This window comes from Molothrus ater, chromosome 1, assembly GCF_012460135.2.
Source record: "Molothrus ater isolate BHLD 08-10-18 breed brown headed cowbird chromosome 1, BPBGC_Mater_1.1, whole genome shotgun sequence".
NCBI classification, from domain to species: domain Eukaryota; kingdom Metazoa; phylum Chordata; class Aves; order Passeriformes; family Icteridae; genus Molothrus; species Molothrus ater.
Window position 1 is genome coordinate 107,762,063 of NC_050478.2, and position 22,883 is coordinate 107,784,945.

The 22,883-nt window shown below is 41.9% G+C and overlaps 1 protein-coding gene across 2 annotated transcripts; it reads right to left on the minus strand.

Annotated features, from left to right (window-relative positions):
* Positions 1-1,350: 1,350 nt before the first annotated feature.
* Positions 1,351-13,445, minus strand: AQP4 (aquaporin 4). 2 transcript variants are annotated; one of them, XM_036401230.2, is made up of 5 exons: positions 13,223-13,445; positions 8,626-9,040; positions 7,540-7,704; positions 7,105-7,185; positions 1,351-5,344 (listed from the first exon to the last, which is right to left on the minus strand). In XM_036401230.2, exons 1-5 carry the CDS (start codon positions 13,294-13,296, stop codon positions 5,066-5,068), a joined length of 1,014 nt encoding a protein of 337 aa, XP_036257123.1. In that variant the 5' UTR covers positions 13,297-13,445; the 3' UTR covers positions 1,351-5,065. The 2 variants fall into 2 exon arrangements, with proteins under 2 accessions (XP_036257123.1, XP_036257132.1); XM_036401239.2 differs by lacking the exon at positions 13,223-13,445 and adding an exon at positions 13,068-13,175.
* Between the last annotated feature and the right edge of the window lie 9,438 nt (positions 13,446-22,883).

Consider the following 22,883-nt stretch of genomic DNA (forward strand, 5'->3'; position numbering starts at 1 on the left):
CCCTTGGGAACCTGTTTCAGTAAGGTACAAACCATGTGTGTATTAGGTCATATGCAACATACACACTCCCCTAAGCCTCTTGGGAGGTGTCTCTGGAGCTTGAAGAAGCTGAAGGCAAGAGCTGAAACACTGCAAAGGGTGAATATCAGGCATGAGCCATTCCTACTGATTAGAAGCTATCCCAGGTGATGTGTTCTCATATTAGTAATTTCCAGGATCCTAATTTACCTCCATTAATGTCATGGCAGCTAAACTTTGCATTCTAAGCAAAGAGCTAGACAACTAGAAATGTAAATTCCCCAGGATCTGATTTCCATTGCTGAAGATTGTCATGGGAGCTTGGTCTCACAAGCTGTGTTTTAGTGAAAGGGGTCTGAAGTGCCAGTATAATTTCTATCACTTTTCAAATCCTTGGCTCTCCACTAGCCCTATGAGTTTTTAATCCATTTGGCAAAATCAGTGATGTACATACATGACCTGGTTTCAGCTGGGATAGAATTAATTTTTCTTCAGTAGCTGGTACAATGTTGTGGTTTTGGATTTGGCATGAAAATAATGTTGATAATACACCAATGTTTTGTGTTTTTTTTATTAAACTGCTCTTATCTCAACATACAAGTTTTGGTTTTGATTCTCCTCCCCATTCCACTGGGCTAGGAGTGGGGGAGGTGAGCAAGTGGCTGTGCGGTGCTTAGTTCCCAGCTGGGTTTAAACCATGACAGCATAACAGCATAATTTTTGCTATAATTGGTTTAGCTCATTTCCTTAAAATTATTAAAACATTTGCACAAGCAGCTCTCTTCTCTGATGAATATTTTTCCACAGGAAATCATTCATTCTCTGTTGCGTACATTGGGTTGGATTTGGGGTTTTTCCTTATATTTCAGTCTTGAGCTTTAGGATCATGAAATGTTTCCAATGATCACAAGATGCCTTTTTTTTTTTGACACTTGTTTATTTGCAACAGTAGTGTGAGATACAGTAGAATACATGTGGGAACCAGATAATCATGTATTATTTTATAGTGAATTTTTCAGTAGATTATTCCAAATATTACATATGGAATTTTTAAGTTTTGTTACATTAGTTCTGATATCATGGTTACTAAGTACTTAAACAATAAGCAGTCTTGTGGAAAAATCCATATACACAGTGTGCTTTACCTCATTTGTCCTAAATTTCAGACTGCAACAGGATGACTTAAGTGGGTAGCAAATACTGCAGTCTATATTTACATATTTTCTATTCAGAAAGTCCTTGAGAAACTCAGATACACACAGGCTGAACTGAGATACAAAAAATTGTGCATGGTGCTCTCACCTCTCACCTTGGAAAAAAAGACTCACAATGTAAATTCTCACATATTTTAATAAGATTAAAAATATTGGATGGTGTATAATATCCTGAATGTGTCACACAGCCAGCAGATACGATGTTTCAGAGCACAGCGGCAGCTGCTCTGCCATCAAGCACTAGAAAGGTAGATGGCCATCGAGCTCTCTAAGCACATACTGTGGTTTTTACTAATAACCAGAAATAAAGCACATTTTGAAAAGCTGATATGCAAATACATGTGACAAACCTAACCACAGCATGAGATGAATCTCACTCCTATTTCCACTGAAAGGTGAACACTTGGACAGAAGGATTATCATGACAACTTGAATGCTGCAGGGTTTCTTCTTATTTTTTATTTTTTTTCCTGAGAATATCTAGAATTTGGGTGATGAACTCCTCAGAGTACACACAACCTAAAAGGTATTTGTGTGCTTCAACAGAATCACCCTTGGCTTCCATGCTTTCTTTTCTGAAACCCAGTGACTTAATATTTGAAGGTGCTTGTTAAAGTGCAAATATAGCATTGAAAACAATCGTGCTATCATGGAGGAGTGAGACTCATCCTATTTTTTGGGGCCCCAAAATGATGACAGACCTGCCAGTCTTCCTGTGATTTCCATCCACAATCATAAAAAAACCATTTCCCACCAAAACCAAGAAATGTTTTAAGAGGACATCAAGTATGTTATGAATTGCAGTGTAGAGCTGAAGAGCTTTAGAACACAAATCTCACTCAAACAGTATCAAAGTACATGTTTAAAAAGAATACTAAAGCAAAAGTATCTTGAATCCATAAAAAGGTCATGCTAGTCTATTATTTAACCAAGCATGACTATTGTACAGTGATGATACTATTGCAAGACAGCTTAGAGGAGCATGTATCCCTGTGCTAAACTAAGTCCTAATAGATGCTGAAGAGTGATGTTCCCTTGTATGAATGTGGTGGGGCAGAACCACCTGTGATTACAGCCACTGCTAAGGATTTACTTTAGGGTGGGTCATAAGCCTCAAGTTGAATGCATCTTCTTCCAAAATTAAGTATATTGCTGAAAGACTCGGATTTTAGAAAAAACACAGCGAAGTGTGCAAAGCCATCACGCCCCAAAAAGCTCGGGATCACTTCCACTTTAGTCAATGACAAACTCCTCCACAAGTTTTAATCTGTGGGATCAGGAGCAGACCTACCACACATTGCTTACCTGCTAATGTCTAATGGCATGGCATCAACCTTTACTGCCTGCTGTCCTTTATTTTAGCATCCCTTCTTTTCCCTGATCTTTTCAGAAGTGTCAAGATCTTATCCTCAATAAGGAGCTCTGCTGGTTCTGGGGCTGGTTCTGAGTGTTTGCCACAGTTAATTACTACAGGAAAAAGATCCTCCTAACAGAGGTGGCTGGTGCTATGCTCACATTATGCTCACCTCAGCGGCAGAATCAGGATGAGTGAGGAAAACACACATCAAGCCATTTGTGTAAAGGACCCTTAAGCATAAAGCAAATCACAGCTTCTTATTTAAATAACACAGTACCATGCAAAATTCACAAATTAAGGAGTGTCTTTAAGTACAAAAAATGCAAACCTTTGCTTAAAAATCCACTAATTTTATGTGTATTATTCTTTACCTTTTTAAGCCATGCAAAAGGTTTAACCAAAATGTCCCTTTAACAAATACAGATTGGAAATATGTAAAAAAAAAGCCCAACTAACTGCCTAGACAAATCCCCCAACAAGTTTTGATCTTTCTCACTGAATTTCTTTATCATGGTAGTTATCCATCTGAGCAGAGGTCTAACACCACACTTGTGCTGCCCTTCCCTTGGGACACTCAGTCCTTGCTGTGGGAAGGAGCTCTTATCTGCAATTTGACATTGTCCATTGCAGGTCCCCAGCCATGCTGAACTGGAAATGCACAAAGGAGTCATGAACCTCATGCTCAGTGCAGGGAACTTGCACCACACTAACAGGAATTAAAGAAGAAGAAAAGAAAAGAAAAATGTGGAACTTGAAAAAGGACATGCTGGGACTATACAAGGCTGCAGGCTGGGACACTAGAATTGCCCTTGGATCATAGTGCACAGATTTGAGGGTTGTAGTGGTTTATTATCTCATTAGAAACATCTAATTCCCTGTAATAAAGATTGCATGTAGAGTATGTCAAAGAACAGATGAGGCTAATACAGCCCACAGTCAGGATTAATACTTTTTTTTCCTCTCTTATTGCTAAATAAGCAGGGATAGGTTTTCAATTTAAAAATAAAAACTATATAATTACGGTAATAATACCATGCTCCTGACTGCTCTGCAGCTGCATATTGTAAAACTCAAAGCCACTGATCAGAAACAAAAGCAGTAAGTCAGCAAAAGCTTTACAGAAATGTTCTGCTGGGGTGATTTTGTCTGGCAAAAACCTCTATAGGGAAAAGACTGTTTACCAAACATATTTCATGTCCTTTTGCCCCTAAAACACCCTGCAAGCACTTGAACTTTTTTCTAACAACAGATAAAGAAACCTTTGCCAGAGGTGTAGTTTATGACTATATGAACACAGGAACAAGCAGGGAACCTGTTCAAATAGTTAGGCATCAGTTACAACAAAAAGCCAGAAGGAGTCATATTTTTATCATCTGTTATAAAAAAATATTTCCCAATCAGTGTCTCAATACAGTTAAAAGTTAAAACCCCTCTACATTACTAATAAATTAAAAAAACACTATCTCCAACCATCTCGTAAGAAAATAGGTAAGTAATTTAAACCTTTAGTTTACATAAATTAGCACAGAAATGTGTATTCAAACAAGTGCACTGAAAACAGATATGCCTTCTTTTCTTCTGATATCTCTTATTTAAGTTATTAAGTAACAGGAAAGCCTTTATATTCTTTGCATGACCTTGAGAGTCTGCTAACACTGAATGGTCAATAGTAAAACCTCAGGAGAATGTTTCACCAGATAGACAATGACAAGAGGGAGCATGAAGTACAATCAGCTGCTTTGCAGCCTTATTACCCTACACTTCAACATTCCATTTCAGCATATTTACTCTTGGGGATGAAGGTAATGTATTTATACAGTGAATCAGATGAGTGAAATTTGATGGGTTGATATAATTTTTTCTTAAAAGCCTGTTAAAGTATCATTTTTTTCAGAGGTAGTCTGCAAAGCAATAGTGATGTACATGAGTGGAAACAATACTCCTTTGCTTGACTGTGGATAAAACTCTTAAATAGTGCTGGTGCTGTCTCTGAACCTCGCAGAGAAGGCTTAATGGGTAAGATGTTATAATCGGTGCTGACAACAGCCAATTAAGTGTCAGAAGAACAATCTGATAAGTAGGTCTTCATGTCTATAGGCATTTCCTGGTATGTCTTAACTGTCAATCTGGATGTTACACATCTCTATCTCATTATTGACTGCTTTATTAAAGGAGGATGCTTTCATCTCTTTTTTTTTTTTTTGACTTTGGGGTTGTCCAGAAAGAAGGAAAGGAAAGTACTAGGAACAAGTCTAAGTTTGGAATAATAGATGGGAAATCCTAATTATAGCTAAGTCCTGATCTTCCAACCGAGCAGGAGTATGGTTTGGTGACACCACTCTGTGCATGTGCCCACACCATACCTTTCAAGAAGTGGAAGGTTCTCAGTCTAGAGGAGATCTGTTTCTTTAATGGGTGGAAGGATATCTGTGGACGTGCTAGCAGGCCGCTCTCTGCTTTCAGTGCTTCTTGCTAGTCATACGGAAGACAACACCTCGCTGGATGGGTCTCTTCCCTTCTTGTCCTCACCCCGGTCGATATCAATCACATGAACTATGCCAGGCTTCAGGATCAGGTCATCGGTCTCTATGTGGCTCCTGTTGTCGTCCACCTCGATGTACTTGCCCTTGGAGGGCTGGGTGGCCTTGCCAAAGACGTCTTTGAAGCGGCGCTTGAGCTCAACGTCTGGGCAATAGACGTACTCGTACAGAGCACCGGCAAGGACGGCTCCGATTATCGGTCCCACCCAGTACACCTGCAAAAAAAGGGGTGGCAAAAATCCCAGGCATTAAGCTTTTAAATTAACAGTGAGAAGAAGGCTGACAAGCAGGCCCGCTTCTTTGAAGTGAAATAATTTTGTCAAGTTTTATTGATCTATCAGGAAGTTAAGTTTTATTGATCTATCTTCTTTACAGGAAGCCTCTTCTAAACTTTTCAATACTCACTGCCAGCTATAGACCACAAATATGGACTCTTTGCAAGAAGACACACAAAGGAAACATCTATGTAGAAAAGTGATTTTCTTCCTGCATTTTGAACCAAGATGACAATGAACTTTCAAAGAATAAAAGCCCTTCCTAGTGTACACACAAAGGCCCTTCCTAGTGTACACACAGAGTTCTGCTTTGGTATTTCAGACTTATGTTTCCAAAATATTTCAAATTTGGCATATAATCCTACACAATACAACAGGCAGTCAACCACAACAGGCAGTCTGATAATCTAATTTAATAAGCAAATACAATGGGCATAACATAACTTTGTAGGTACCTATCTATTTAATCATGACAAGAAGCAGTGCAGCAACATTAGTAGGTGCCAAAGCCCACAGGCTCCTGTCAATGGTATGCCAATGCCACTGCTCTGGAGGAAGAGAAAAGGCTGTCTTTTCAAGTGGCCAGGATAGTAACTAAGCTTCTCCTTCAAGTTTCTCCATGGTGCATTTGTTTATTGTTTATAGCTTTAGTTATAAACTACAGGCTTCCTCAGAGTATGGATAATTAATCTTGTGAAAAACTACAGCAGTTTTTCATATGAACAAGCCATCCGCTGATAACTGGGTAAATCTGCCTCAATAGGATAACTCTTGGGAACAAAGTTACACATGGTATCGTGTTTGCAGAATTGAAGCCTTAGGGCCTGAAGACAATGCTATTTCTATTCTTAGCTGCAGTGGGAGCAATGTGGGCTTCATACTTTAAAAATCAAGAAAATCCTTATATGCACTGTAATATGCAGCTCTTCCAGTCAGCACTGAAAGTGTCTCTAGAAGTGATTTCCCTCTCTATAATTAGGTGAGGCTGAGCTGTGATCCATCTTTCCCTTATAAAATATGAAATTTTTTTTGTAAGTTGGATTGTTGGATGCTATAGACATTTACTGCATCATTCACAGCCTGCTTATAACATTATTTCCTGCACAACTGCTCCTGGCTAAGCTGACACTTTCAAACTGAAGCAGGTAACATCTGGCCTGGTCTGCAAATACCAGACTGCAACCTCTTCATCTCTCACTGCAGGCATTTGCCGAGGCAGGTTCTCCCCCAGGAACCAGATCACAGAGGGTCCCTGTTCTCATTTTATACATCTGCCCCAGTTTGCTGCAGAACCAGGTGAAATGTGAAGCTGACAGAATTACTTCCGTAGCTCCTCACCAGCAGGACCAGCGGGGTTTGCAATCTGCCTTGGAGGATTTTTCTTTCCAGCAGTTCAATTCTTTCAGTCTCCTTAGGCCGCTTTTTTCATTTTTGTTTTGATCTTTTCATATGATTTCTCTTCTACCCCAGCTAATACCTCCACAAAATGCCCCCTGAAATAGTAAAATGCTATTCCAAACATGCTGCATGCTGCACTACAGTCCTAGATGAAGAGCATGATGATGCCTAAGCCTGGGGCAGGTCAGTGCCTGTCTTCCTTGGGGATGATCTCTATGGGATGTACAGGGAGCAAATGATGTATGAAAAAATCCTGACCACTGTTTGTCACTATGGTAAAGGAAGTATGAAAGGAGAGTTACCCATTGGTTTTCCCATCTGCCCATAATGACAGCAGGTCCAAATGATCGAGCTGGGTTCATGCTGGCACCAGTGTAATTGATCTAAAGCAGAGAGAAAATGTTGCCTGTTATTTAAGTCTGGAAGGTAGTGATTCTATTTCTATGGGACCACCCTGGTTTTGTACAGCTCCTCCTCTTTACAACAGATATCATCACTCTCCTGAGTCTACACTAAGTTAAAAAAAGTCATCACATGAACAGCCAGAAAAGTTCTGGTGCAACACCCTACCCAAGGGGACACTCCTGAGACTCCAAAGGGCTTTGGCATGGGTCCATAAAGAATACAGCAGCTATATAGCTGTAATTGCTCTAAAGGTCACAAAAGTTTTCATTTACTTCTGAAGTAGTCATAAAGGGTAAAGGGATCTATTTTTTAAAGAGAAACCATTAACTTACAGCAAATAAGTGTCCAATTGCAACAGAAAATCCAATTGCTAAAGCTACCGAACCAGTGACATCACTTCGTTTTGAATCACAGCTAGCAAAAATAGTAAAAACCAGCTGGAATGTAATTATCAATTCCACCAGGAGTCCATGCCCAGCAGAAAGATCTCTGTGTACCTGGAAGAAGGCAAAGAAACACCAGAAATGAAGAAAAGGTGATTTTGTAAATCAGAAAAACCATCACATGCAGAAATTGTACTTCAATGAATGGTATTTCTAAATAGTACAAAGTGAAAGACAACAATGAACTTTTAGAGGTACAGATTTCCCCCCTCTTCACCCTTCTCCCTTTTTTTTTAACTTTTAAATGGTTTTTTATTTTGAGAAACATGGAAAATCATTGCTGGACTGAGAACAGAAGGCTTAACAGTAACATCCAACTGGAACTTCAAAGTTAGACTGCAGAAGTATAGTTTATTTTTACATAGGGATTTGCAAATGCTGCACTTCCCTTTCACCATTTTTTTTTCTTGGGAGCACTGTAATTTACTATTCAATTATAAATTCATTAATTAGCCCTGACTTAATTAATTTAAATTTCAATTAAAAATTAAGTAGTGTGCGGCTCAAGTGCATTTTTAATAAGTCCTGCAACAGGGCTAACTGATGGCATTCCTTATTAGTTTAGAACAAAGCAGAAATCTAAGCCACAATCTATTTCAAAAGTATGTCATTTTAAATTGATGTTTTTTCAATCCCCATCATAATAGCATAGAATTAATTTTCCCCCTCCCCAGACCATCTAAAAATGGCATTTCACGCATATATTATTTAAATTTTGTATGTAAATTAACATTACCTGCTGTCATCAGATTTGGGGAAGTTCTAAGAAAGAGAGGTTCTATAAAGGATCAGCTATAGCTATCACACTGCATAAACCCGTCCTAAGGAGAGCTTTAAGCCCTGTCTGGATGTGGTAAATAAACCAGCAAGCTGGTAAAAATCTGTACCTGAGCTCTCCTCATTCTGCGTGACACTGATTCTATTTTCTCAGGGTCTGAGCTAGCCTAGTTCAAGAGGCAGAGGAGGAGTGATTACCGCAGTGACTCCCAGGCCTCCCACCACGCTGGGCGGCGTGACAAGGTAGAGAATGCCCGCGCCCACGATGGCTCCCAGGCACTGGGCAACAATGTAGAAGACGGACTTGGCAAGGCTGATCTTTCTCGTGCAGACCATGGCCACGGTCACGGCAGGGTTGATGTGGCCTCCGCTGATGTGTCCAAAGCACTGCACCATGGTGGCAATGCTGAGTCCAAAGCAGAGGGATATAAGGACCATGTCCACAGGCAGGGGCTTCTCTGCTCCACCCCAGTTGATCGTGGAGCCGAGGCTGAGGAGGACAAAAATGAGCATGGCCAAAAATTCCGCCGAAACGGCTTTCCAGAAGGGCTGAGTCCAGACTCCTTTAAACGCCACCATAATTCTCTCACACTTACACAGACGTCCACACTTACTGAAAAGGAAGCAAATCTTCATCAGAAGTCACCAAATAAACCTTATGCTCTCCTGTTAGGGGCTGCTCTTCAGCTGACTTTGGAGAGAAGGTGGTAACACTGAGTATCCTTTGGCTGGGACAACCACAGATTACGCTCTTACAGCAGACTGCCCTTAAAAAATGCCCAGAGTTGGAGTGTCTGCAGGGCACAGGGTAATTAATCACTCCTTGTGATAACTCTCCATAGTTTCAGCTCCCAAAAAGCAACATCTGTGTATTTTGAAATGACCATGAAATTAAGTGTACTCTTCTTTGCTAGCTAGCTTCTGATTTAGAGGCTGTATAGCTCTACCACTTCCAGTGGCCTGTTGATCATCATGTTCATTAAATCAGTGAGTATCCTCTTTTTCTATGCAAATCTGTAATTTTCACAAAGAAGGTAAGATAATTCAATAAAAAGCAGCATCTTAGTTGAAGCCTAGTGGTTTTGATGACAGTGTAGTGTTGGGGAGTTGCCCTGGGAGCTAGAAGAGAAAGTTTATTTGTTTGAACACTCACACAGACCAGTATTTCAATTTATATTTATGCAAAGAGCAGTTTCTTCACTGTGGATAGTGGGTGGAAATTGAATTCAGACAGGAGAATAGATGCAATCCTACATTCTGACCTTTAAATCAATTGTGTAATCAATAAAATGCTTTCTTTTGGGCTAACGGCGCCAATTGAGCTGGGGAATAGAGCAATATTTTCTGCATGTGTGGTGTGTAAAACTCTGCATGGCAAAGAAAGAAGTGTCTTGGCTTTTCTTCCTGTCTGGAGATGCTATTTATTAGTCTATACTGCCTTCCTGGTGAGTTACAATTTTGCTAGATGTTCAGATACCTATGAAAGTGGGTCACCAAAGAAAAGTTATTTGTAGTATTAATAAATTAGGAGAATAAGCCAAAAGGGAAGCATTTTAATTAGTTTCTAAGGAATGCTAAAAAGATTCTTCTCTAAAAACAAAACCAAGAAACATCCTACCCATCCAAAAAGTAGAAAACAAAAGAAAGAATATTCAGCTGCTACATTTGGGAACAGAATTTCAAGTGGAAGATGGATGAATTTATGCTCAGTTATCTATGGTAACTGAGCTACAATGCATATTTAATACCAGTTACATCAGAAAGAAGCATAAAAGGCATGTCTGCCCTTCTCAAGTCATTGCAAGAGGAATGGCCCATGAATTTCTTAACAGTTACAGCAAGTAAGGGAAAAGCAATTTAATGCTGTGACTGGAGCAAATAAGTTGTTTTCCTGACTCATTTCCTATGCTAATTTACTCTGTATTTTGGATAGGTCTTTTGAGCTCTATCTCAGTTCTCTACATTCTCAGATGAAAACAATTACTTTCTCTTCTAAAAATGGCCCTTGTAAAGTGCTTATGAAGGGATCTGAGACACTTGAATGAGACAAATTCTTCTAGAGAAGTGAAGCCAGAACCTCAAAAGAGAATAAAGTAATACCCCCAATCTTCTGATTTTAGGTCAAACTCAAGATGAATGGAAAGATGTTTTTGTAAGATCTCATATTAACAGTCAGTTAATGGCCAACCATCTAGACTAGACTTTTTGTACAAAAGGAGCCCAAAATCATTGCCTCCCTCAAAGCTGAAGCTCACAGGTATTTGATGTTCTTACCTTTGAACTCTATGCTCAGATTCACACTGAAACTTAAAGGCTTACCTCTGATTCTCTTACTGCTTCCTCACTAATCATTTATCTTAGTGACCTGAGTAAGATATAAGTGCTGTATCCATATTGAGAAAAGCTCATTTTCCCAGTTCCCTGGGCATGTTCCAGGTGAGCATAGGGATGACACATACATTGAAGCCCATGGAAGAGAAACCTGGGACCTGGGTGCACAGACAAGGGAAGCAGCACTCAGATACTCTTTTATCCCTCAGCTCAGCTGGGAAGTACCCTACATTCCCCTGGTGCAAGCTCTCGCGTCATATTCAAGAATTTTGAAAAATTTCCAGCCACCAAGGGCACTATGGGGGGAATGTAGGTTTATGGAGCATGGTGAGTCCTGATGTCTTTGTTCAAATGTGCCTGACTGTCTCTTTCTGTACTCAAAGAACAGCAAAATCAGCAAATTAATTACTCACCTTCATCCCAGAAAGGGGCAGAAAAAGGTGTTTGTATTTGTCATAAGATCATGCAGTTGGCTTCTCACTAGTTGTGGAACATCTTGGAAAATCACCTTAGGAATGAGTGTGTGTGCATGTTCATGTGGAAGATCACACCTTCTACTGGACTGCTGGTGGGCCTAACTAGAAGGAGGCTACCCCTTATGAAAGACAGATCTCATATTGTTTCTCCAGCTGAGAGCACGTGCAGTCAATTCAGTCAATATTATCTGCAGCCCTGAAAATGCAGAAATGCTGCATGCAAGCCAAATGCTTCAAACACAAAAGCTGGCTCATCAACGTAAGTTTTTGTTTTTCCAGAACATCATGCTACATAGAACTCTGTCAGCCATAGTTACAGTTAATGATATAAACATCTATTTTTAATCCATAAAAATCCCTTTTTGAAGCAGTCTGTTCTTCCATGATTTCAACATTAAGCAAAATGCTCAGTTGTCAGGGCCAAATTTTCTTTTAAAAGCCTTCACCTTTCCTCCCTACAGCAAAACCCTCTATAAATGTTAGTAAAAGCTTAATACTGTGTTTAAGCCCTGAGCCCAGGTTTTCACTTAAATTCAAAGGGAATCAGCAACTTAGATATCAAAACCATCTTGAACATCCACTATTTGTTCAGCATGCAGTTAAATTTAAAGGCTGGAGATGAGTCAGAGTGATGGCTGTGACAGGTCTGAAACTGAAATGGGACCTCTCAGCAGCTAAGATTTGCCATCAAAGTTGCAAAACAGGTTTCTTTTTTTTGAGTAGTTGTTCACGTTTTCCTTAGAAAAATTCAAAATACAACAGAAAACCACTTTAATGTGATGGTCACACATTAGTTTCACAGGTGGGCACACGGGAAATTCTCTGGTCTGGGCTACAAGATTACACAGTAAATTGTGTCTGATAGGACACAAGGTGGGTTTTGCAGATCACGTTGCCAGGAGGGCTTCAGGCATGATTATGGCTTCAAAACCATAACAGTGTAAATCATAACAAAGGTTTCGGTACGAAAAGTCAAACAGTATTTTAAAAATTCTTTGTTTTGTAACTAATATAATTTCAAGGAACAGAGCACACATGCTGGACGCAGGCTTGTGGCCAGCCACTCCACACGACACTGCTGTCACACACGAGTTCTGTGTGTGCAGTGGCTATTTACAGCGGCATCTCCGCAGCAAACTCCCACGCTGCCCGACCTGAGCTCGCACGGCCGGCTGGAGCTCAAATGGACATCGGGCACCTGCCTGCCAGCTTGGAGGGACGAGGGCGACACGCCACTCTTGCAAAACTAATGCACGGTCGCAGGGCTTGCTTGTAATCATTCTGCTTCATTTTCCAAAAAGCTGTTAAATGAGCAATTGGCATGGGTATCCACAGCAGGTGGGGAGTCTTGGGAACCCCGCAACTTTGTGCGGTACCTGGGCTTTCTCCACACACGACTCTCTATTGCAGGACCGCAACTAGACAACGGAATTTTAACATGTGGAAAGAGATTGTGAGTTTGCTTCTCTCTGCACCCTTCGCACCTCTGATGTTAAAACTCCAGAGGGACCGACAGGCTCCGATAGTGCCTTCGGGAAGGGGGAGCTGCTGCCTGACTGCCATCCCTCGGTGCAAAACGCAGGACGAGAAAAGCAGCAGCGCGGAGCCAGAAAAGCAGCAGCGCGAAGCCAGAAAGGCAGCAGCGCGAAGCCCCGCACCTGGCTCCGGACAGTCCCATCCCGAAACCGCGCACCCCTCTCGCCGAAGCTTTCCATAAACTCATCTTTGGTTTTGGGGGGCTGTCCTGTCCCGCCTGCCTGTCTCCTGCCTGTCCCCTGCCTGTCTCCCGTCTCCCGCCTGCCCTCCCTCCCCCGCGCAGGGCCGCGCACTCACCCGCGGCGCGGAGCGGCCGCTCCGTCGCTCATGCCTCCCCGGCGGGCGCGGGTGAGCGGCGGGGCCGGGGCGGGGGCTGGGACCGGGGCTGGGGCCGGGGCCGGGGCCGGGGCGGGGGCGGGACGCTCCCGAGCGTGCGGCGCTCCGCTCCCTACCTGGTGCGGCGGGCGGGCGGGCGGCACTCGAGGAACGGGCGGCGGGGCAGCGGCTGCGGGCCGGCTGCGGTCATGTGCCGCTGAGAGCAAGGCAGGGGCGTCGGGCTGCCGGGCAAAGAGAAACGAGAGTGCTGTGCTCCTGCGGCGCGGGGCCGCCCGGCAATGGGGAAGGACTCGAAAGCTGCTCAGTTTGTTCTCTGCCTCTCAGTGTATTGAAGGGAAAATAGCCCTAGCAGCTCAGCAGCCAGGGAGTTTTATCCATCTAAAATGCCTGTTAGTACCTTACTAGAACTCTACTGGTTACAAAATCATAGAATCATGGAATATCCTGAGTTGGAAGGGACCCACTAGGATCGAGTCCAAACCCGGGCTCTGCAAAAGACAGCCCCAAGGATCACATTATGTGCCTGAGAGCATTGACCGAACACCACTTGAGCTCTGGTGCTGTGACCACTTCCCTGGTGAGCCTGTTCCACTGCCAAACCACCCTCTTGGTGAAGAATCTTTTTGTAGTGTGCAACCTAAACATGTCCTGACACAACTTCAATTTGTTCCCTCGGGTCCTATCATTGGTCACCATAGGGAAGCGAGTAGTACCTGCCTTTCACTGCCTCTAGATTGTGATGGGTCTCCCCTCAGTCTCCCTTTCTTCTGCCTGAACAAGCCAAGTGACCCCAGCCACTCTGCATATGGCTTTCCCTCTAGGCCCTTCACCCTCCTTGTAGCCCTCCTTTGGTTGCTTTCTAATAGCTTTATATAGTTCTTATATTGTGTTTTGTTTGTTGAAGTTGCTAAATTGAATGAAGTTTTAACTAGTATGAAATGCCAAATGGAGGCCACTGGAAAACAGTGTTTAAATTAGACTCTGATGCTGTCTGTTGAGAAAATTCTCATGGTCATTACTCAGTGCCTCTACAGCATGAAAACAATTCAATGAAAAACAGCCCTTCATGTAATAAGGAAAAACCTAACGCCCCAGGCACAACTATCTCATTAGAGAATGCACAGAAACTGTCACTTGAAGAAGACATGATTGAGAATGGAACAAACTGTATAGAAAATCTGATTTAGACCTTTGCATACTCTAGAAGAGTATGTGCATAAGTTATACTGAATACATTCTAAAGAACATGTTCAACTGTTAAATGAGTTTAAACTACAGGTAAAGTCATGCATCCATGCATCAACAGAGAAAAATCAAAGTTTGGCATGACCAGTCAGCCTGTACAAAACACATTGTACCAGATAATCCTTCTAACCATGAGTAAACAGTGCCAGATCTGAAGAACTGCTCCAGGAAACCACAGACAGGAACTCCTCCCTGAGCCTCTGCTAGGAGATTATAGACAATAATTTACAACAGTGAAAAGCGAGTTTATACTCGCTTTTATATTATGTCTAACACTATCAATTAAGGACACCCTAGACAAATTTGTAAATACAGCAATAAAAAAGTCATATCCATATGTTAAATGCTTACCAATCACAGTTTATGGCAAACACAGGCTATCATAATGTACAGATGTAGGTGTTTCTCTCAATTTGCCTGCTCCTCCTCTAAAGCCATGTCATAAAGGATGCCAAGAGACACTCACAATTTGATGGCAAAAGAGAAGCTGTAGGCTTGATGCTTGCTTTTTTTTGTTTTCAAACTTCACTTTATTTGCGTATGTCTTGAGCGTAGTCAAGGGTTGGGTGGGGGGGTGGTTGTGTACAGTCGTTACACATCTCTGCTCTTTCATTTGCTGTCTTTGGGTTTTCAATCTAAGCCCTTCACAACCTACTACAGTGATTTAAAAAAAACAAAAACTCACTTGTTCTTTGGCACCTTGTGGACTCTGCTCCTCTGGCATGTTTGTTTGTTCACAAACAAAATTCACTTAGCAAAACCAGTAATTGCTTTTCTTTTTCTGGCAGATAGCGTATATCTGCTCTTTTTGATCTGCAGAGCAGATCACTGCCACACGGAGAAGCCAGAACATTAATAGCTTCTGTCACTACTACCATTCTTATTGTGAAAGATCTTCTGGAGGATTAGACAAAGGTTGTGGCCACATAAAACAGAGAAAGGCAATGCTTCGGGCACAAACCTTGAGCGAAGTGCTCTGTGCCAGCTCTGATCAAACAAACAGACTATGTTCTGTTGAAACCACAGAAGGCAAGGAAGACATCCCTTGAGAGGGCACTGAAAATCAGAGGAAAGCTGCCCCAGTTTATCCAAGTGTAAATTTGTCAGTTTTGGGAGCTGGGATCACATATGTTCTTTTTTTTGTTTGTTTGTTTGTTCATAGTTTTTTTCTTTTTTTTTCTTATATGTTGTCATCTTTATAAAATCTGGGTTAACTTGTTTTGGACTTCTATCCAACAGTGAAATACTCCTGCTACTGTACTCAACATAGTTAAGGAAATAACTTACAAAAGAGTATTATGAAAAATTTAAAGATGGTGTTAAAACTTAATCCATGTCAGGGTGAGGGGAAATGTGCAGAGGAATCTTGCTGTGCTTCTGCTTCTCCTTCACTGAACATTAAGTCTGAGTTTCTACAGTAATTTCTAGGGCATCATGAATTAAAGATCTCTGTAGGAACTTGAGCCATGGTGAGAAGATGCTGCAACACATAAGACATCCCCATTCTGAACAAGAACTTCCCAGACAGTTGAAGCATGCTGGATCTGGGATTTCAGTTTGGTCAGTTATGGAGGAGAGGGCACACTGCCAAAGTCAGAGAGGAATGTGCAAACAGCTAATTCCAGCTAAAACAATATGAGGGAGAGGGGCAGAAAAACTCCCAGCACTAGACTCTGTCATCTCACTGAATGGCAGTGTGGGAAGAGTCCCTTCACTGCTATGGCAAATCTCATAGATACCCATCCTGGGCAGCTCTGTCAGACTGCGGGGTTTGTCAGCCAGGACTGAAACAGATTTAAAGAAAGACCAAAACCTAACAAAAGAATGCAATTTAGAAGCACTGTCTGTTTTCTCAGTGTCTTAGTCCTTTTCCACCTCTGCCTAGTGGATCTGGACTCTATCCTTCCTTGTACTGCTGTTGTTAAGCTCTTCAGCTTGCTGGACTCCTCTCAGCATCACTTCAGGCTTTTAGTTCCCAAAAGCAAGGAGGTTTACATGCCTGTGCTTTCTCTCTCTCTCTCTCTCTCGCCCTCTCTTTCTTCTGGGTGTTCCTGCCCTTTTCAGCAGATCTTGAGCCCACCAGCCAATTTCAGCTACAGCTGATGGAGGATCAGAAATCCCAAAGCTGTTTAGGCGCCTGACAGTTCCATGGGCATGAGTGGCTGCAGGTAACCACAGCAGAAGGGACACTTGCTGTCACTGGCAGGACAGACTCCAAGAGGATTTGTAGAAGTGCCCTGGTGATGGAGGACTTAGTTGCTGTTTTCAAAGTGGTGCAGACTCCTAGGAGACCAAATTCCTTTGGCCTTCCTTGGCTCCTGTCGACAAGAGCATTTAAGAGCGGGCTGTGAGCCTTTTCAGAAACCATTTGCAGAAACTCTCAGGCTTTTTTTTTTTTTTCTGAGTGATGAAAAGTTTCTTTCTGTTGCCACTAATAAATCCCCCTCCCCTCACCAATTTATGTTTTATAAGTTTGGGTTAAGCTTTGTCTACTAAAAGGATCGTACATAAAACACCACTCACTGAAATGTGATCTTTGCACATTTCTGAAGTTTTAATTTTCCTGCGGTGTAATCTTGTTACTTAGGTCATTCATTTTGTCACGCCTTGGTATCAGTCTGGTCCAGGTTTGGCTGCAGGGCTATGTTCTCCTGACATTTAGAGCAAGAATTCCCTGGGAAATCAGTCAAGAGATTTGACATTGCTGCTGGCCAGGCTCCAGTAGGTTTAGTTTTACTCTCCTTCTCTATTTATTGTGGAATCTGTCTGTCCACAAGCTGCACATTGAGTTCTGTGCTAGAGAAGGAGAACTAAAAGGGACAAAATGGCCATTCATTTGGGGGATTCATTCAGGCTTTTCAGAAAGGATTTACAAGAAGCTGTGCACTTAAATGACTGCTGAGCTTCCTTAGCCCTGCACTATTACCTCCCTCACAAGACAATTTGGATTGAATGCTTTTTCTTTGCCCTCTCCCCCACCTCAATAGGCTTCAATTACTGTTGGAAAAGCAAAATTAAGAACTAGGTAGCACAGGAACCACCTGGAGGTTTTTCACCTTTAGAAATAGTTTAATTTGAACATGGCATGGACAGACCTTTTGCTTGGAGGAAAAAAAAAGCCCCAAACTGCCAAACAAAAAAAAATCTTATCTCTTCTCTTGCCACAAATTGCTGCAATGTCAGTTGTGAAAAGATGCATCAGTGGCACAGCCTGTCAGGATTTGATGAACTGGAGAGAAGGTGCAGGGAAGCTGCCCTGGGCACTCGTGGGGGCACAGGAAAGTTAGGGGAACAGCCCCAGGTCAACTGGAAATAGAGAAGTAAGGTCTCTTGTGGAGGGGACAGTGACATGTAGCAGCAGCACAGAGCAAGATGCAGTCAGCTCTGAATGTGCCATGAGGGAAAACCATCATCCTGCTGGTCTGTGTGCTGGGGCTGTGTAGCCTTAGCCTGTGGGACCAAAGAGATTTATCAAACTTTGCTGGGTGAGACACTGAAATTCAGTTAAGCACTCACAGATCTTATCAGCCACAGAAAATGCAGTACTCTGTAAACACCACTGTTATACACTCTGTAACATCTAGCCATGCTTTTCTGACCAGTCTGTGTTGCTGTCACTTACAGTCCTTCTGCTTACAGTCCTCCTCCTTTTTAAGCTCCTCAGCTGGAAATGCTCAGCTTCTTCCCTCACCACCACTTCAGATTCCTACAGAAATGAAGCTCAGCCAAAGAATTTGGAGTTCAAGACTAGATAGTAACATAACATGTTCTGTTTAACTTTGTATATTGTAGACCATTTCACTTTACCTCAAGACACATTTCATGAGTTCAGTAACTTATATTTGGTTAAATATACTTTGAAAAAGCATCCTTGCTTAGATTTGAAAACTCATGGGAAAGAAAATCCACCCATTCCCTTGGTACCTTATTCCGAAGACTAATAATTTTCATCACCAAAAATGGTCTTTGTCTCTAAACTGAATTTGTATGAATTCATCTGCCATATGCTGCTTCTTATTATGCTGTTATCTGCCAGATTAAAAAGCCTCTTATACTTCTACTGTCTCCCCATGAGGATACTTATATAATGCAAGCAATTCAACTCTTCATCATCCTTTTGATAAGCTTAGCAGACTGAGCTCTCAGTCTCTCCTCTAAAGAAAATTCAGTAACTTTAGGTTTTTTTCCAGTCTTGTTTGTGCCTTCACCACTTTTCCAACATGCTTTTTAAAATGCATATTTAATATTGGTCTCCCAGAAGGCACATTCTGAAGTGAAGGCATTTCTTTTAGCACACCTGGGAATTGAATTAGTCATTCTTGCCACAGTATTGCATTGAGGAAGCCTTCTTTCTTGCTCTTCCACAGTAACTCCTGAGACCTTCTGGGGATATAGCCCTCATTCTGTAGATAAGCCTTGTTTCACTCTGAGGCATGCAATTCTGCAGACATTCTGTCTGACAGGCATCACACTAGAGCACAGCCCAGTCTGCTGTGTTTGGCCATCCTTTTCTCAATCTACTGAGTTAAGTAATTTACAAACTGGCAGTGATTCTATATTTACCTCCAGACCTACCTGATGAGGAAAACCCTAAAGCACATGAGGCCTCACAGTGATCCCTTCAGATCTCCCAACATGATCAGTATATTAAGTACTTTCAGAGATCTCTCAGCCAGGTCTGAACCCATTTGCTTTTCTGTGGCTAATGCACAGTGGTAATGCTCAAAGCAACTATAACTCAGTATAGCAGCAAAGGCTCTAGAAACACTGAAACACACTGCTCTGTTCAGCTGCCTCTGTCAACCATTATGGGATTTTAAAGATTAAATTGTGTTGTTGTTCATTTTCTTTCTTCTTTTTCTTGGGCAAGGCTGAACCTCAGTGGTGTATATTTGACATGTGGCCAAGTGCTAGGAATTTGTTCTTTGTCCAAGTTGTTTCTTTTTTTTTTAACAATATAATGAAACTATGTATGATACATACATAGCTTCATATTCATGGGATTTATATATCTAATGGAAATCTATACCATGAATGGGCTCATGCAGCACATTTCAAGAAAGACAATTTTGCTGCAGATCATTCAGGTTATCTTTGTAGATTACTACAGTAATTGTTGTCTTAATACTATGTATTTTACAGGGGTTATCTTCCCTCTCAACACTAATACCTCCTAAAAGCTAAAACCTCAGGGCACAGATGTGAAGATGTTGATCCTTTTCCCATGCAGTGGTGCATCTTTCATTGAACTAACCAAAAAAGGAAGGTCTGACTATGAATATTTACAAGTTCTTTTGTCCATAAGCTTCTAAAGAAAACCTGATAGCATGTTTTTCTCAAAATCCTTTATAGAACAGCAACTTTATTTCTGACAGATTTTTGTGTTTACAGCTTGTATAAACCTCAACACATCAAGCTAGTGATACAGGTGCTGCATTTTTCCTGGAGAAAGGTTTCAAACTCAGAAATGACAATTGGAACTATTCAATCCCTTAACTAAAATTTACACAAAAATACATTTATTGCGGAAGACTTCGAGGATAAAAGTTTTTTTTTTACTTATTTGCAGACTTAAATAGGATAACCAGTCTGATACCATTCTTCATGACTTACCTCTTTAAACTCATCAGTCATCTCTTTTCTTGCATTCATGTTTTAGATAGATAGCCTTGCTGTATGTTGGTGTTTGAAGTGGATTTCATGAGTTTTATGGAGAAAACTATTTCTGTGTAGACAGATATTATACTGGATTAGTGTCTATGAAGGAGACAAGGCTGGTGGGGACTCCAAAGCAGGGGGTTGGAACTAGAAGATCTTCAAGGCTCTCTTCCAACCCAAACCATTCTGTGATTCTAGGACACCTCTCCAGGTCAAAATAGTCTGAACTCTGTTAAAAATAGATGTAACTTTCTAAGAATGCATGCCAGAGAAAGGGAGATTTCTGAGCGGTTTATGGTTTAATGTAGCCCCTTTTTGCAAAAGCTTAATATGTCCAATTCCTATGTGATTTTCAGTGTCACCCTGCACACTTGACTGCCACGAGCACATTTGTGTCAGCCGCAGCACGGCAGAACCAACACCCCAGTGAAAGGGATTCTTTTCAGCTACACGCCTCGCTGGCACCGTGATCCCCCTGCCCCCACTGTGGCCTGGCAGCTTCTTGGGGTGTGGGAGGGCATGGAAAACCACCCAGCCCGGGCCTCAGTGTGGCAGAGTGGAATTTGCAGAATAGTCTCTCCAAAAATTAGTTTTGACTTCCAAACCAAACCTGTTCAGTACAAAAGGAAGGGGAGGGCACTTCCATGCAGTGCCACAATGCAATTTTTGCTGTGAAATGTCAGAAATTTGTAACTCATTCTTAAAAGGTCACCCTGATTCCATGTGCTTTGCCTCAAAGAGTTGTTCTCTCTCTACCTGAGAAATTGTAGATACTTCCAAGTATCCAAAACCATGAAGAGGTATAAAGTGCATATAAAGTCCCTGTAGTCTGTAGCCAAGAAAGCTATTTTTCCCATCCCTTCCCTTCCCTTCCCTTCCCTTCCCTTCCCTTCCCTTCCCTTCCCTTCCCTTCCCTTCCCTTCCCTTCCCTTCCCTTCCCTTCCCTTCCCTTCCCTTCCCTTCCCTTCCCTTCCCTTCCCTTCCCTTCCCTTCCCTTCCCTTCCCTTCCCTTCCCTTCCCTTCCCTTCCCTTCCCTTCCCTTCCCTTCCCTTCCCTTTTAGTCCAGTTTGATTTATTTAGTTATTTAGTTTTTTAATTACTTTTAGTTTTTACTCAAGTGACGATGCCAAAGCAGAACAAAAATCAAGTCGTGGGAGGAAAATGATCACCTGAATTACAGGCAAGTGTAATTTATCGGGAAAAATGGAGATTTTTAAGCCACAAAGAGAAAACAATGTGAATGTAAAACAGTAGAGATCAGAGTGTAGCCCAAGCAGTTGGAAAAATGTGTGAGAGATTTCTATCATGATCTTGAGCAAGGTATTTTTAGACAGTAGTCTGCCCTGATTAAGTAATGAATAAATAAAAGACAAATCTTTCCCCACTGTTTCTTTGTGTAGAAGATACTGAAAGTCCTAGACTATTTCAGAAGTTTGGGCACACCATTGATTCACTTGAGTTTTGTTATGAGGCCAGAAAGGGAAAAAGAAAACAAAAAAAAAAGCCTGTGAAACCCTATAACTGTCCAGTCTCAGTGGTTTTGTTACTGTGCCAAAATAAGGGGTGAAGGCATAATAGCACTAGAAAAGCTCACTTGCTGTAGATTTTACATAACAAGTTCTCAGCTTCTCTCATTCAGCCTGTGCCTGTTTCTGCAACCAAGGCAGCACAGAGAGCAGATTTTAGCTATAAATGTGTCAGTGGGTAGAACTTGTTTTCCTTTGGTAAATGTAAGAAATGCTTTGGTGCTTGAGGGCCAAGGGTGGCACAGAAAGTAAAATTGAAAATTCTAGAAAGAATCTCTGAAAATGTACCAAAATACACCCTCTTTTTCTCCATGTCTTGCTCAGAAAGGTATGGGTTTGGCAAAGTCGCTTCTGCTGCTTCCAATTATAAGTGTGTTTAGGGGTATATTTTTATACTAAAAGTCTGTTAAGCATGGCTTCCTAAGAACTGGGTTCTTCAGCAACACTTAGGAGTATCCACTTAGGAGTGTGCCTTATTCTGCTTTTCAGAGGTGGCCTTTGCAACTCCCAGAGATGTGCCTGGCAGCGGCAATGGCTCAGCCCACCTGAAAAGTTTTGCCTGCTACCTTGCAGGTTGAGTAGCCTAACATATATCAGCTTAAGCTGAAAATTTCAATCCTAGCATCACTTTTAAATAAAGCAAGGAAGCAAATGAATTGTGGGCCAGATTCTGCTTGGTAAGAGTGCTTCCACTAGGGGAGTTTCTGTACTCAGGGGCAGTGCATTGTCTTGGACCCACTGTAGCCACCAGGCTGGAGACAGACAAAAAGGTGCAGGGAGAAACAGGAACCTTGTTGGCAGCAAGTCTGAGACAGAGAAAAATTTTATCTAACTTTGGTTCAGTGTTTGTGTTTTCTCTGCTCCTCAGGAGGACCTGCAGGGATCACGAGGATTTTGAGAAACATCATCCTCCCTTGGAGCTGAGCTTTTGCTCTGCTGCAGCCTGAGAGTACTTTGATCAGAGATACAATAGCAAAGCTGCAATTTATTATTGTTCATTGTCACCTCCAGCCACAATTAACATTTCCCCTTCTCATTAGAGGTTTTTCCTCTGTCCCTTTTCTGTTTCACTTTTTTTTTTTTTCCTAAGAGAACAGCAGAAGTCAGAGCAAAGGTGACAGCTTGTGTCTATGGCTTGGAGTGCACTATGGGGGTAACACCATACCTTCCTTGAAAGCAGACCTTTCTGTAAACTGCTGCCTTCTCCCCCCTCTTACCAAGTGTCCCATCAGGAAACCTCCCAAAACCCACATCTGTACCCATGACCAGAAGCAGGCTCAGCTGGCAAACTGCAGACCCACAGACCTGGCAGCATCCTGTCCCAAGCAAGCTAAAGAAGCAGAAAGAA